Source organism: Trichosurus vulpecula, chromosome X (genome assembly GCF_011100635.1).
Source record: "Trichosurus vulpecula isolate mTriVul1 chromosome X, mTriVul1.pri, whole genome shotgun sequence".
Taxonomy (NCBI): Eukaryota; Metazoa; Chordata; class Mammalia; order Diprotodontia; family Phalangeridae; genus Trichosurus; species Trichosurus vulpecula.
In genome coordinates, this window is record NC_050582.1 from 11,205,524 (window position 1) to 11,219,616 (window position 14,093).

Genomic DNA, 14,093 nt, shown 5'->3' on the forward strand with positions numbered 1-14,093 from the left:
ACAGTGGAAACGATGGATGGAAAGGATAACAGGTAAAAGAGAGAAAAGCTGCAAGGATATTGTGAGGGAATAAGGGAACAGATAACTGGGAGCACAAAAAATGGGAAATTGACAAAAAACATTACAGAGGTAGCATAAAAAGGGTTTGGCAAATGATCAGACATGGAGGGTAAACAATAGAGGGTACTCCAAGATAATGATAGGCTTGGAATGCAAAGAAGTACAACAGCAGGGGAAACCTTAGCCAAAAGAATAAAAGCAAGATGAACAGACAATTTGGAGGAAGATGAAACTCGGGTTCAGTTTTGAGTAAGCTAAGCCTGGGGTAATGCAGCTTTACAATAACACATCCAGGCAGAGATCCTCAAAAGGAAGTTAGAAATGAGAGACCTGGACTTGGAGAGAGGTTAGAAGTAATCAGAGATTTGAAAACCGGCATTAAGGTGACAGAGAATGTACGGTGTGTGGAAGAAATTACAGAAATCAAGAAGGAAGAGGTCACATCTGCAAACGTGAGCTATGCCCACATTTCAAAGATGAAGATGAATGAGAGAGACTGAAAAGGCAGATTCTAAGAAGAAGAACCAGAAGAGTAGAGCAAAGGAAAAGAAATTCAAGAAAGGGGCAGTCACTTGCGTCAAATGAAAGAGGGGTCTATGAATGTGGATGTGGAGACATGGTGATTAGGAGGTCTCTGGCTGACTTTGAAGAGGAGTTTAAATACAGAGAAGAAGACCAGAGGTTAAATTGTATAAGGTTCAAGGGTGACTGGGTAATAATGAAATGAAAGCAGCCAGTGTAGATTTGCTTACACTGTATAATAAGTGCTCGGGGAAGCATGTCTTAATTGATCGAATCTCCACTGTGTTTTACTGTTGGGAAGTATTTTACATACAAGGCCTAATTTGGCCCTCACAACAAACCTGTGACATGTGTAAGGCAGAAATCACTGTTCTCTCTTACGAAGAAGTTAAATAATTTGTCCACGGTCACATATTTGCTAAGTGTCGTGATGGTACCCATGTCATCTGAATTTAAATGCAGGGCATTTTTTCCACAGAGCCATGAATTCAGACACTTTCAGATTTGGAGCACATACAAAATTCTTTCCATTACACACATCATAAGTGAGTATATAAGTTGTAGGGTTTTAAAATGAGGTAGTCAAATCTGAAAGAGAATTGAGGCTCAGAAAAAAACCCCAACAACTATGGGAATACTTCACATTAATGATAATTTTAATATCCTTTTTCAAAAGAAAACATGGATTCAGTATGTCAAATTTTACATAACATATTTTTATTTTAAATTATAAATTTTTATATAAACTATGTTTCAGAAATATACTGTCAAATTATATTTTAAAAGAAACTACTCCATTAACCTTTTAAAATATAATTATTATAAATTTATTTTATGAATTTATAAACAATAAATGTATATTTATAATGTATATATACAAATTTAAATGTATACATTTAAATGTACACATATAAATAAATACAAATTTAAAGTTTATAAGATAAATTTTACATAAAAATGTTTCAGAAATATCTATTAAACTCTGTCTTTTCTAAACTACTCCATTCACTTTTTTTTGGACATTTGAATGACAGAGTGTTTCCAACAACAAAGTCTGTAGAATTATTAAATAAAACGGGAAACTGCCACAAACTTTTCCCCTGGCCATGCTATCTCTTCCCAGTCATCCAATATGGCCTCCCATCTCCCTGGCAGTGCCTGCACCTCAGGTGTTCCTCTTGTTTCATTACCTGAGTTCGGAGCTGCTGGAGTTCCGTTTCAAGTTCTTGTATTTTGTCCTCTAGTCGCTGAAGTTCAGCCTGGGCCTCCTGTCGAGCCGTGAACTCCTCGTCAAACTGCAATAATCACTCACATCAGTGTACTCATCCACCTATGAGAGACTTAATACTAAGCTTTAAAAAAAGGTTCCGCAATGGCACACAGGAAATAACGAGGGATTGGGGTGGAGGGGAGAAAGTTATTCTGAAGAAGTCTATATAGAAGATCACACTATTCAGGATGCTTTGGTTCCTTCAATAACATTACGTCTTCAAAAATGGCTGCTACTTTGGAGAAAAATGTGAATTACAAGTAGGTAGATATCAGATATGATATACCAGGCCAAAGGACAAGTTGTGCTCTGTTGAGATCTCAGATAAGGCCAAGCTCAATTTGGAAATGAAATTGAAAAACATGACATCATGAAGAGATTTCTTCAACAGAAGTCATATTCTGAGAATGGCCACATGAATGAACTTTAAAAAAATAAACTAGAATATTCCACAAACATCTTTGGCTGGTAAGCATTCAAAGAACAGTGTTCAAAAAGCTAATGTTGGAGTAGTCTATCACAGCAAAGGAATTCACCATGTTAATGATGCTCATTCTATCTAATTAGTAACCTTTCCAGAGACCACACAAATGTATAACATAGAGGGATATTAGGAACAAAGACACATATGCAAAATCAGATTCAAGGATTTTGAAGCCCCAAAGTATCCTAGAGAAAATCTAGTCCAACAGCCTCACTGGAAAGATTAGCAAAGTGAGGCTTGGAGAGCTCAGGTGACTTGCCAAGGTCAGATGCTCCCGATCTCCTAAATGGCATTTTAGTTCTTTTTCACTCCAGTACACCACCACCTCAAGTGACTTAAGAGCAAAGCTCCAGGGGCCATATAGCACCAAAAGTGTTTCTACTCCAAAGAGTGTTCATGAGAACAGTTCGCTAACCAATGAGATCTGTTTATAATCACTTTTAGACTTGCCTGGAGAAAACTGAGAGAAGTAGCATTTATCCCACTCAAATAGTACCACAGTACAACATTCATTAAAAATGAAGCATAATTTAAAATTTATAAAGGGAGTTTTGGATGTGCTACTTCAAAAAACATACTGAATATCAGAAAGAGAAAGTCTCCTCCATTAATCAAAAGGTATACAGAGCTCTTACCTTTAGTGCTGCACTAGGAGAACTGAAGGCTCCACACCAACACTTGTTGCTCAAGGCCCCCTAGTGACTGAAGACCTGCCTCCAAATGCCCTAAAGTACTGACACTCTGTAATTTCTAAACCAATGACAAAAATGGGTGTTTAATGTCTGGGCAGGTCATATTGTTCAATGGAGGGTACTGGACAACCACTTCATCTCACTAGTACAAAAGTACTGGTCTCCTGCATGCTTTTCTTCTTTGCTCTGGCACCAAGAGACGAAGAGGGAAAATACACAGGTTCGAGAACCATAGAAGGCTGCTCTTAGAAAAAGATCAACCACAATTACGGGCTTCTGACTTTCTCTAATGAAAGCCTAAATCCAATCTCAACAAAGACCATGACCCTGGTAAGAGTAGGGTTTGCTCAAGAGCTTTTCTTTCAACAAACATATGCTACACAAGAGTTTGAAGTTTGTGAAGCAGAAAATTCAAAAACTAATTCAAGTGCTTAACGTAGTTTCCACAGTGAGAACTGAAGTTCTCTCTTAGGTAGGACTAGTTAAATGCCTCCCAGCTCTCTAAAGAGCTATTTACCATGAGGAAAAGAGTTATAGGACATAAATGAAGATGTATTTTTATAAGTGCTATCATTCATATCATTTTAGCAACTTATTTATTGTCATTTTAATAGCTAATAAGGCTTCTTTTTTCATAGTGTATTAAGAGTGATGCTAAGGGAATAGTGTGAAATGGTGATCTTAATTTTATTAGTAGAAAATGTCAACATTCAATGGTTATTAAATTTGCCAAAACATATGACACAACAGAGCATGTGCTTAAAATAAATTTTTTCTTGACATTCTATTTTCTACATAGTGGTGAAAAATTCTACTAAACTATAAAACAATGTCAATTCCAGCATTACATAATCTTACCTTTTTGGAAAATTCTGCTGCCTTTTGTTCACTTTCTTCTACTTTAGCTTTGTCTACACATGCATCTATTAAGATTGACCAAAAGCAATTAGAAACAATGACATCACATACTTACAAGGAAAGGCTGTGGTGCTTTCAGATTATCTTCAGCTAATTCGAGGGAGAATCATTTACTGTCCCTCAAGAATGTAACTTCAATTCTTATATGGCAGGAAAAAAGGGGAAAAATCTCACCCTGTCATATGTGGATCATAAACAAGCCTGGTTTTTCTCTAGTACAAGATACTATTCTTCAAGACAGACTCACTGTGGCATGTAAATGCATATATGAAATTCTTCCAGGATGAAGGGCAGCTATGGAGGGGGAAGGCCCCAAGAACAGGAAGGCCTGAGTTTCAGTCCTGTCCCTAACACATCTGGCTATGTAATTACAAAAGTCACAGCTTTTCAGCACTCCAGGAAAACTCCCTAAAATTATAAGCTGTACAGGTCTCCACCTGCACTAGTAGAAGGAGTTTCATGAACTGATTGTTTCCCGTATAAAGGAAATCGCATCTCCTCTCCTCATCTCTTTCTCAAAGATTAACATAAATTACCCAGGTCAGTGAGTTTTCTGTTTCCTAAGATCACAGAGCCCTTCTGACCTGTTTTTCAGGATTTTGTATTAGAGTTGGGGCTGTGACAAAATGAAAACATAATTTATGGCCCACCTGGGTGCGACAGGAAAAAAAATGAATCATTTCTAAAGTGGTGCTAATAAGCTGAAGAAGGGAATGGATATACAGTGAAACCTAATGAATTCAGGGCACAATGGGTAGAGAGGAAGTTTATCTCTCATTATCTCTATAGAAAAGATTTGCTAAGTTATAAGTTTAAACAAAACAAAGGAAATATAGGGCTTTTGTTTTCAAAAGTAAGTTTTCCAATGACCTAATCAGCATGACAAAAACATTGGTTTCCATATGACCAATATGCTATTAATAAATCATTCTTATTTATTCATTAAACACATTACCTAAGGGTCTCAAGTATTCAAAGCTAGATTGGTCATTACTGTACATAGCAGAAAGCAGCAGAATCATATTATCCTAAGAGACAGAATGGACTTTTTGGGTCCTTCGATCCAACCTCGCACCAAATGAAGATATCTCTTCTTTAACATCCCTACCAGATGGTCATTAACCTCTGCTTAAATACTTCGGTGATGTGAAGCTCACTATTTTGCTAAGCAAAACATTTCATTCTTTGATACTTTGAACTATTTAAAAGTATTTTCCTTATGTAGAAGAGATGATCACTTCACTAAAACTTCTACCCAGTAATTCATACTGTGCCTTTCACTGAATAATCAAATTTCCTCTCTTCAAAAATATTTAATATTCATATTTTTCAATAATTCAGACAGAAATAAGCCCACTTGGGCTCAAGTTGTGAGAATTTACTTTTTTAAACAAAGATCATCCATGCAGTGGTAATGAATTTCCTTTTAGAAAAGCAGATCATTCTGTAAACCCAAGGAGAGGTTTGTAAATAGACAGCAAAAAAGGATCTGTTATCATGTTAGAACAGAAGGTAAGGATAACCCAGCTAAATCATATTATCACCCTATAAGTAAGCTTGACCCTTGAAATAGATAAATATGTCTATAGCACATAGCAAGTACTAGACCATTTTCTATACTATAAGTTCTTCCTTATCTTCATTCAGGGCATCTCATAACTAAAGTGTGTTAACTCGAGCATGATAAAGAATATAAGGCTTAGAGTAATAATGTGCTACGTTGGCAGGCAAAGTTGGCTTACTGAATCACCATCACTAGGATTTGGGCTTTAAGCTGCTCTTGCACCAGTAATCATCAAATCATAGAACTTGAGAGCTGCCAGAGTTGACATTAGAGAGCCTAAGCCCATTGACTTATGCATAAGGCAAGTAAGGTCCAGAGTTTCAATGCCTTTCCAATGCCACAGGGCTAGCTGGTGGGATGGTAGTAGAGGAGGACTATTTGTGCTGGGTTTGCTACCAACACACATCTTGTCCTCCTTTAAGCAACTGCAAAGATTTCAAAGACATGGCAGGGCAAGAAAGACAAGAGAAAGGCCAACATCCTTTGTCCATGTAAGGCAGAAATAAAACTATTGAATAGAACACTAATATGAGAAAGAATTGGGGGTAGGGGTTGAAGAATCTCACTTTGAGCTATTTTGTAAAGGTAAACATATCATTTGTAGTCAAACCATGGGGAGGTGGGGTTGGTGGCTCTGACCTAAAGGCATGTGAAAGGACAAATTAATTGATTTCTCAAGGTATAGAAGGATAAAACAAGCTTGTATTTCATTTTTCAAAATTGTATTCTAGGAACCCAACTTTAATGTTAATTACAGTTAAGTTCTTATGGAGTTGTATGCATGTATATGATGTCTCACTGGACTCAGCAGAATCTAAATGAATGCTTTGATGATAATAAGGCATACACAGAAACACCTGACAGCCTTTGGGACTGAAAGTAAGTCTGGGGGCGCTATAAGGATCAAACAGGAAAGGATTTCCAATTTTCTACATGTAAGTTTCTCATAATAATCACAGTTAACAACCATAATCATAGAATAACCTTGGGCACAGGACCTTAGGACTCAGATAATTTTACAGGAGAGGCAAAATTTGAAAAAATATTTCTTTTCTTTAAAGGAAAGACAGTAAGGGGAGTATTGAGAGTTTAATTACATACCTATTAGGTGAGTAAAGTCAACATCTAATCTCTGGCGATATTTGAAGTCTGGATCCATGCCACTACCATGCAGCACTATCTGTGCAACACACTCTTCAATGATCTTATAATATTGTGGCCTAGTGATAAAAACAAAGTGGTATATGTCCAGCTCTCAGAAAAAAAAAAGTTTCCTCAAGAAGTCAGATGGTAGGAAGATGAAAGACTAAAACTACCTTTTTTTTCTTAAGAGTCAAATTGTGAAACTCTCTCAAGAGACATAAACAGAAGAAATTAATGCCTACTTTTGAATATATCAACCTTATTTTATAACATACAGTGAGAGAATCTGATGAGGCTACTCGAGAGGTTAATATTCCTGTCTATTTTGGCTCCAACCTTGGATTCTCATCCAGGTAAGCAACTCTTGTAGAGATACAAATTGGCCGATTCTTGCATAGAGTCTGCAACTACTGAGGACCAAGAAAAGGAAGTCCTCAAAGTCAAGTCCTTGGCACTGTCAAATAGTCCAACATCTCAAAGAGATTTCGTTTTCTATCTAACTGGCAGTTGAAACCTCCTCTATTAGACTAAGAGCTTCAGAGCAAGGATTGGAACTCCAGCCCATAGCAAAGGGAGTGCTTAATGTTTTGTCATACTTTCATTCATTCATAAATTTCATTCATTCATTTCATTCATTCATAAAATATGGGAACTGGAAAGGGCTTCAGTGATCATCTTATTCAATTTCTGAAAAAATTGCCAAAGTTTACTCTTACCTGACATAATAATCATTTCTGATGAGCAAGAAATGTTGTAGAATGGAAAGTAAGTAACTTTCAGAAGAAGTGTCCTTTAGCATGTTGTATAGAAGATGATAAACTTCATTCATATCAGTAAAAAGTCAGTTAAGAAAAAAAAATCAGTTTCATCTGTCCTGTAGCAAGTTTTTTTTATCCCACCATCCTCCAAAAACAATAAAACCAGCTTTACCTTTTTAATTTGGTATATTTTTTTAACTCAAATTCAATGAATGAGTTTTGTAACATTTATATAAACAGATTATGTTTTCTGAACTGACAAGATCAAAAACATAGTAAGAGAAAGGACTGAAGGAAGTGATCTTTTTACATTAGTTCTGAAAATGAACATGTGTTGGATCATCATTGTTTTTATAAAAGTAGAAGGTGGACATTGCTACACCATCATTAGCAGTATACATTCAAATGATTTACTCTGAGAATATGCAGGACATTCATGTTTATCAGTTCCACCCTGATAAGTCAGAGAGTTGCTAGAATTATATTTCTATGAAGCCTCAATTTCCATTGCCACATTTCATGCTAGAGATATTCAAGGTGAAATAACAGAAGCCTTATTTCATCTACTGACATAATAGGTCAATGTAAAATTAATATCTTTTTTATTATTTCAATACTTTTAGATGTAAAAAAAGACAAAAACACTGAAATCTATTTAATTACTGATATAGACATTATTAGCAGTCACAATACTTTCATTTACCTATATAACATAGCTAACAGAATTATTTACATGTATAGTAAAGAGTATGAAAGATGAAAACATCTTCAACAACTTTTCTACAGTATTATTTGTGAGAGAGTAGCATTTAAGTATAAGGTTGTTCTTTCCGGGGGCTTCACCTAAGGGGGGGTTAGTGACAAAAGTATTAAAATGTCCTAATTTGTAGGTAGTATCTCCTATTAGGCCAAAGAAAATTCAAGTTCACATAATTTAGAGTCTTTTTCTGCCTCACTTAAAAAAAGGAATATTAGTATCAGAAACATCATCTCAACCAGGGGTTCAGTGTAATTACAACCTAAAAAAGGTTAATAAGGAAATGTTAGAACTTCCCCACTTAATTTGCTCATCATGATTTCTTCTGTGTCATGTATTAAGGAATAGGGGAAGGCATTGCTTCTTAAGTAAATCCCATAATCTCATCACCATATAAGACTAACACCTAGCAGATATCATATTACCTCTTACACCTTCAGTAATTTCATAAGAAATTATCAATGAATGACAATCACATTTGCCAGCTATACTAAACTCAAGCTATCCTGAATCACTAGCATTTAAAATAGCTTTATAGTAGCTATCCATTTTTAAGTATATCTTTTCTTCAAATAGCAAGTAAGTCATTCATGTATTAGAAGTAAGTTATATTTTGGGGTCAATGGAGTATAATTTAGTCAAATAGAACAGTACTTTACCTAAAGAAATATACCCAATGAAGTTTTCCCCCAGAAGTTCCAATTCATTTCAATAAACACACCTCATACTATATACCTGAAAAAGAATACAAACAAGAACTTTGCTATGACACGGCCCATAATGATGCAGATTTCGGTAGAATCTGGGTCCACTGTGAGGCTGACTTATGAGAAGTACCAGAAGAAGCTCATTAAAAGCAGTCTGACATTCCCACAGCATGAAGCCCAAATAAAGCATTCCAGTGAAGCTCCACTATATTTAAGTGGATGCAAATTGGGTTGGCAGACAAGAACATCATGTAATGAAATACAAAATTACTCATCCAAACCTCCTTCAGAAATATATCAAAAATAATTTCTCTGGTTTATCAGAAGGATATTCCATTTCTGCTCGAATGTCATTGAGACGATGTGATAATTCATTTAAGTCGTCATCTTTGTTCTCATCAAATACTCTCAACTGGATGTCAAGTTCCTCATTGTCTTTTTCTTTCAGACCCTAATATAAAAAAAAAAAACTTCAAAAGTAAATATGCTTCCAGATAAAAATTAGGTATTTTACCTATCAAAAGGCAAGGTACAGAATAACCTCATTTCCTACATGTACACATGGCAATAGTATCAAATCTTGATCCAGACACACCATTTCCTAAGAGAAAGCCATTGTGGCTAATTTCTAGGCATCAAAATAAAAGAACTCTCTTTTTATATGCCCCCAAATTTTCCATATTGAAGTTGAAATATCTACCTGTCGGATTTACAACTGAAAGCCCTATTCTGGTAAACTACTTCCTAAAACCCATATTTAATTGAATCTTTTTGTCTGGGAACACTAATAAAAGATGGCTAAAAAAAACTCATGCAGTTAGAACAATCATATAACACAAATGTAGACTGACCATATTAAGGACAAATAGAAGGATATATATTTCAAGCACAACAATCCCAAGTATGGCATGGAAAGTTGGATGAAGGTGTTTTCCCCCCTTTAAAATCACATTTTGTGATTACAAAGCAATAAAATGATAAGATTTTTTTTTCTTAAATGGACCAAAAAAACATATTCTCCCTTCACTCCCATTTTACATATCTTTTGAGTAATCACAAAATATTAATTTGGGCATTGATGGTATTTTTGTAATATATTATATACAAGTACACTATAATCTTTTAATGATAATCAAAATAATCATATAAAAAGCTTTTGAGTAGGCCATGCTAGAGACTTCTGGGCTCAACATATAACACCTGCAATGTATTTAAATATGTCTCTCCCTTAAGTGGCACTTTTCAAGACTCAAATCAATTTATCACAACTGAGGATGATCAAAGGTGGTAGAGCCTATGGGACTAGGGGGTTCTGGCTTATGTTTGAACTCTAAAAGGAAGATGCAAGGATTCTGCAGTTTAAATTAGAGAGAAAAATGAGTGGAATACATTTTGGGGGAAAAACTGTGTGATTATTCTATGGAATAAATATAAAGCTAGTGGCCACTTTTTTCACTAAAATTGAATACAAAGGTAAAATTTTTCATGACACTTAAACAATTTTCATAAAAAATGCAACTAATTAAACTATGCTAATTTAGTTTCATAGCATACGATAAATATTTACCATTGCTTTTATACATATTCCACAAAAAAAGAGACTAAACTAAGTTTTATTTTTAAGTTGTAACTAACTGGGAACTAATTATCCACTCTGATTTTAACAGAATTTACACTGTGATAACAGTGATAGTTTGCGAAGTAAAACAACCTCAATTTGTTGGGTCAGTGATATGTGCTAACATTTTATATTTTTGAAAATAATCTACTTAAGTTTTCTCTAATCTATAGGATGTTTCATATTGTTATAGTGTCAAACAACATGTGACCGAAGGCCAATACTATGTAGGATATGGACTTTTTCTAAAAAAAATTAAAAAGGTACAATCAACATGGAGTTATTGAGTTGGAATTAGATTTCCTCCACAAAGAGACAAAGCTTAGGATTAAAATACACTCCATGGCTAAGATGCTTAGCAAAAATACGAAATTTAATATTAAAATTAAATATTAATTAATTCAAACATTACTTGAATATTGAATTAAAATTAAAATGGGTCAGGGCATTAGTCACATAGCAACTGTATTTTACTTAAATCATATGATAAATCTTCTAAGATATGGAGCTCAATTCTTGAGATAATCAAGATAACAAAAATTTGTACTTAATGACAGGGATATCTTCTATGACATACCAAAACCTCTTATAGATAGTATTATCCAAACTGTGTTTTTAAAAATACTTTTCAAAAATATTCATCTTTCATCAATTTTTAACTTTGCAAGCATTGTGCACACACCCTGGCTACATTAGCTTAGTCTTAATCAAGTACCTTCTAAACAGATACATTATATGTATAATTTTTATCATCCTATTAAATATTCAATCCATTAAAAAGTCTTTCTTCCTCTTTCCTATACTATCTGCTTCTTTGACACAACTATGAAAACCAAGACCCTTCTGGTAAATATGCATTGACCTCCAATGCAGCGCCTCAGGCTAGAGACTTTTATTTGATGCTAGTTAAAAACCCTCTTCCAACTTTTATTGTTCAGTTGTTTCAGTCTTGTCCAACTCTTCGTGAATAGGGTTTTCTTGGCAAAGATACTGCAGTTGTTTACCATTTCCTTCTCCAGTTCATTTTACAGATGAGGAAACTGAGGCAAACAGAGTTATATAAATTGCCCAAGGTCACACAGCTAGTAAGCATCTGAGGCCAGACTTGAACTCACTAAGATGAGTCTTCCTGACTTCAGGCCCAGCACTCTATCCAATGAGCTACCTAGCTGCCTCTCTTCCAACTGTGGCTAAATTAATTTTAATTTCTCTCTCAAACACTAAGGTACTAAAGGAAAAATATAAAGAGTACAAAACAACATTCATGTCAGCCTGTTTTTCCTCCACTGTAGAAATTAATTCAAGACATTATTAACAGGAAATGGGGAAGGATTTTGTTAAGAAAAAAAATTCTAGAGCCCAATTTCTCCTAAGTATTTCAATGACACTTATACACACACACACACACACACACACACACACACACATATTAAAAAAAGAACAAAGGTGCTAGAATGATGGCTGAGAGATTCTTGATTGCCAATCATACGAGTGAAAGGTTGTACGGTCAAAATGTCTTTAAAAACACTCTCATTGAGTAGGGGGAAAACCCAATGCACAAACATACTTAAATAATTCCATTTTATAAGTGTCTCTCAAAATCATTGTGACTTTTAAGAAGTCCAAAGTATCAAATACCTATCAAAGAACCAAAAATCTTATGACAAGCCTGAAAGAGTTTCAAAAAAAAGTTTCAGCCAGTCTTAAAAGACAAGAAAACCTACTACACATAAACATAACTCTCCCTTGCCCCCAACATACCCTCCTGACCATTCCCCATACATCTTACCAGCCACGGCAAAACTGCCAAAGGAGATGAGTGAATTATTTCTAAGGCTGAGACATCAAAATGTACAGGGAAGTAATTGAAGTCACTTGCTGACATTCAAACGTATCGTATCATGGTAGTGTATGTCATACCTCATTATCCAGTAGGAACAAGAATAAGGTATGCTATAAAAATGAATTTTCTAGACAAAAGAAAACTACCAACCCTTTTAAACATTAAAAGAATTTTTTTCTTTTAAACATTTTGGATGTAAAAATATGTTTCTCATGTATTAAACATTTTCTTGCCACCCTAAATGGCATACACTGACCATGTTTGAACCTTGTCTAAATGACTTAAGGTCATTACTGTGAACATCTTTAGTTATCCTATAAAGTGATGCCCTCAGGAGTCCTACAAGTAGAACTGACTGGTTCTTGTATTAAATGACCCACAACTGTTAAAATTTTGAGTTTCTATGTCAGTTGTTCATCATTTCCTTGTCTCTTCCTTTGCTGGTAGCTGTCAGCCACCACTTCACTGCTAAAGGTCCTGTAGCACCATCACCCCAAATACCACCATCATGCCAAATACACACACGTACACACCCTGTCACCTCAAACTTAAAACTACTTCTAGAATTCTATTTATAATATGAGTATATAGACTAAAAATGGATTGCATGGATCTTTATGAATATATTACACGAGTTTCATTATGTGGACTTTACAAATAATCTCATGGCTTTTTCCCATACTTCCTAGTTTCAGCTTAGTTCTAGATAAGTGAGGCTGCTGGCATAGTGACCTCTGGGTAACCAACATTCCTGGAGGCTTCTAACAAGGCCAAGGCCAAGGTCCACTCAGGGTCTTACATCACAGATTTAACGAGGAGAGCCCACAGGCACTCCAGAAGGACCTAAGGAATAAATGTGCTCATTTATTCAGTGCAATCCTATAAAAGAATTTCAAATGATAAAAAAAACCATTTTGAAATGCTAAGGTTTTCATTTGAGACAAACTGTCTGTATCAATTAAAAGCCAGAATGTAGTTTTTCAGCAACTTGACTAGGATGGATTAGCCATATACTTCTGCTCATCTTCAGAATGAAACTAAATTTAATCAACATGAGAGAATTAAAACTGAAACAAAGTAAAGGTCTTTTATGTCCTCAAGAGTCGATTCCCAACAAATAAATAGCATTCCAACCCCAGGAATGGAAAAAAGAGTTCCTTGCTGGACCCATTATTAACAGGTTTGAATTATCTGATATATATAGTAGCTATTACAGTAATATTTAGAGGTTTAGAGGCCAAGGCTAAACTACATAATGTCTTGGATCAGAACAAATTGAAGAAGCTACAACTGATAAGTTAGATTTACCTAGATTCATTTATTACGATGTTTATTACCAGGGAAAGATAGCAAACTCCATCTGGAAAATAAAACCAAATACATTACTTACTGGCAACATCTTCTTAAGTCCAGAACGGAGAAACTCATTTCTTAAATGTATCCGAAAATCAAGTTCATAAGGAGAGGTAACAAGGGCATTTATAAATTGCATGCAGGCAACCTGCAATAAGAAATCACATTTAATTAAAGAGTAAAGCTAAAAATTGAGAAACTATACACTTAATGCACAAGAAAATTCATCTCTACCTCTACTAAGTGTTTGTACAACTTAAAAAACCATAAGAAATGCACAAAGAAATTGAAAACGTCTACCACTGCAAAGCTTTGGAAATTTGGAGTATTTTAAAATGGTATCAATTGTTGTAAACTCTAACAGCCAGAATAATTTTGGTTTCATTATCAGATATGGACTATTG

General features: G+C 34.9%; 1 protein-coding gene across 3 annotated transcripts in view; it reads right to left on the reverse strand.

The window, feature by feature from the left end:
* DIAPH2 (diaphanous related formin 2) overlaps window positions 1-14,093 on the reverse strand; it is an 856,474-nt gene that overhangs the window by 598,630 nt on the left and 243,751 nt on the right. For all 3 annotated transcript variants that reach the window (XM_036740329.1, XM_036740331.1, XM_036740330.1), the window contains 6 exons: window positions 13,727-13,837; window positions 9,208-9,326; window positions 7,370-7,486; window positions 6,612-6,730; window positions 3,887-3,951; window positions 1,773-1,877 (listed from right to left, as the gene is read on the reverse strand). In XM_036740329.1, the coding sequence (XP_036596224.1) occupies window positions 1,773-1,877; window positions 3,887-3,951; window positions 6,612-6,730; window positions 7,370-7,486; window positions 9,208-9,326; window positions 13,727-13,837 (636 nt within the window). The remainder of the gene's footprint in view (window positions 1-1,772; window positions 1,878-3,886; window positions 3,952-6,611; window positions 6,731-7,369; window positions 7,487-9,207; window positions 9,327-13,726; window positions 13,838-14,093) is intronic.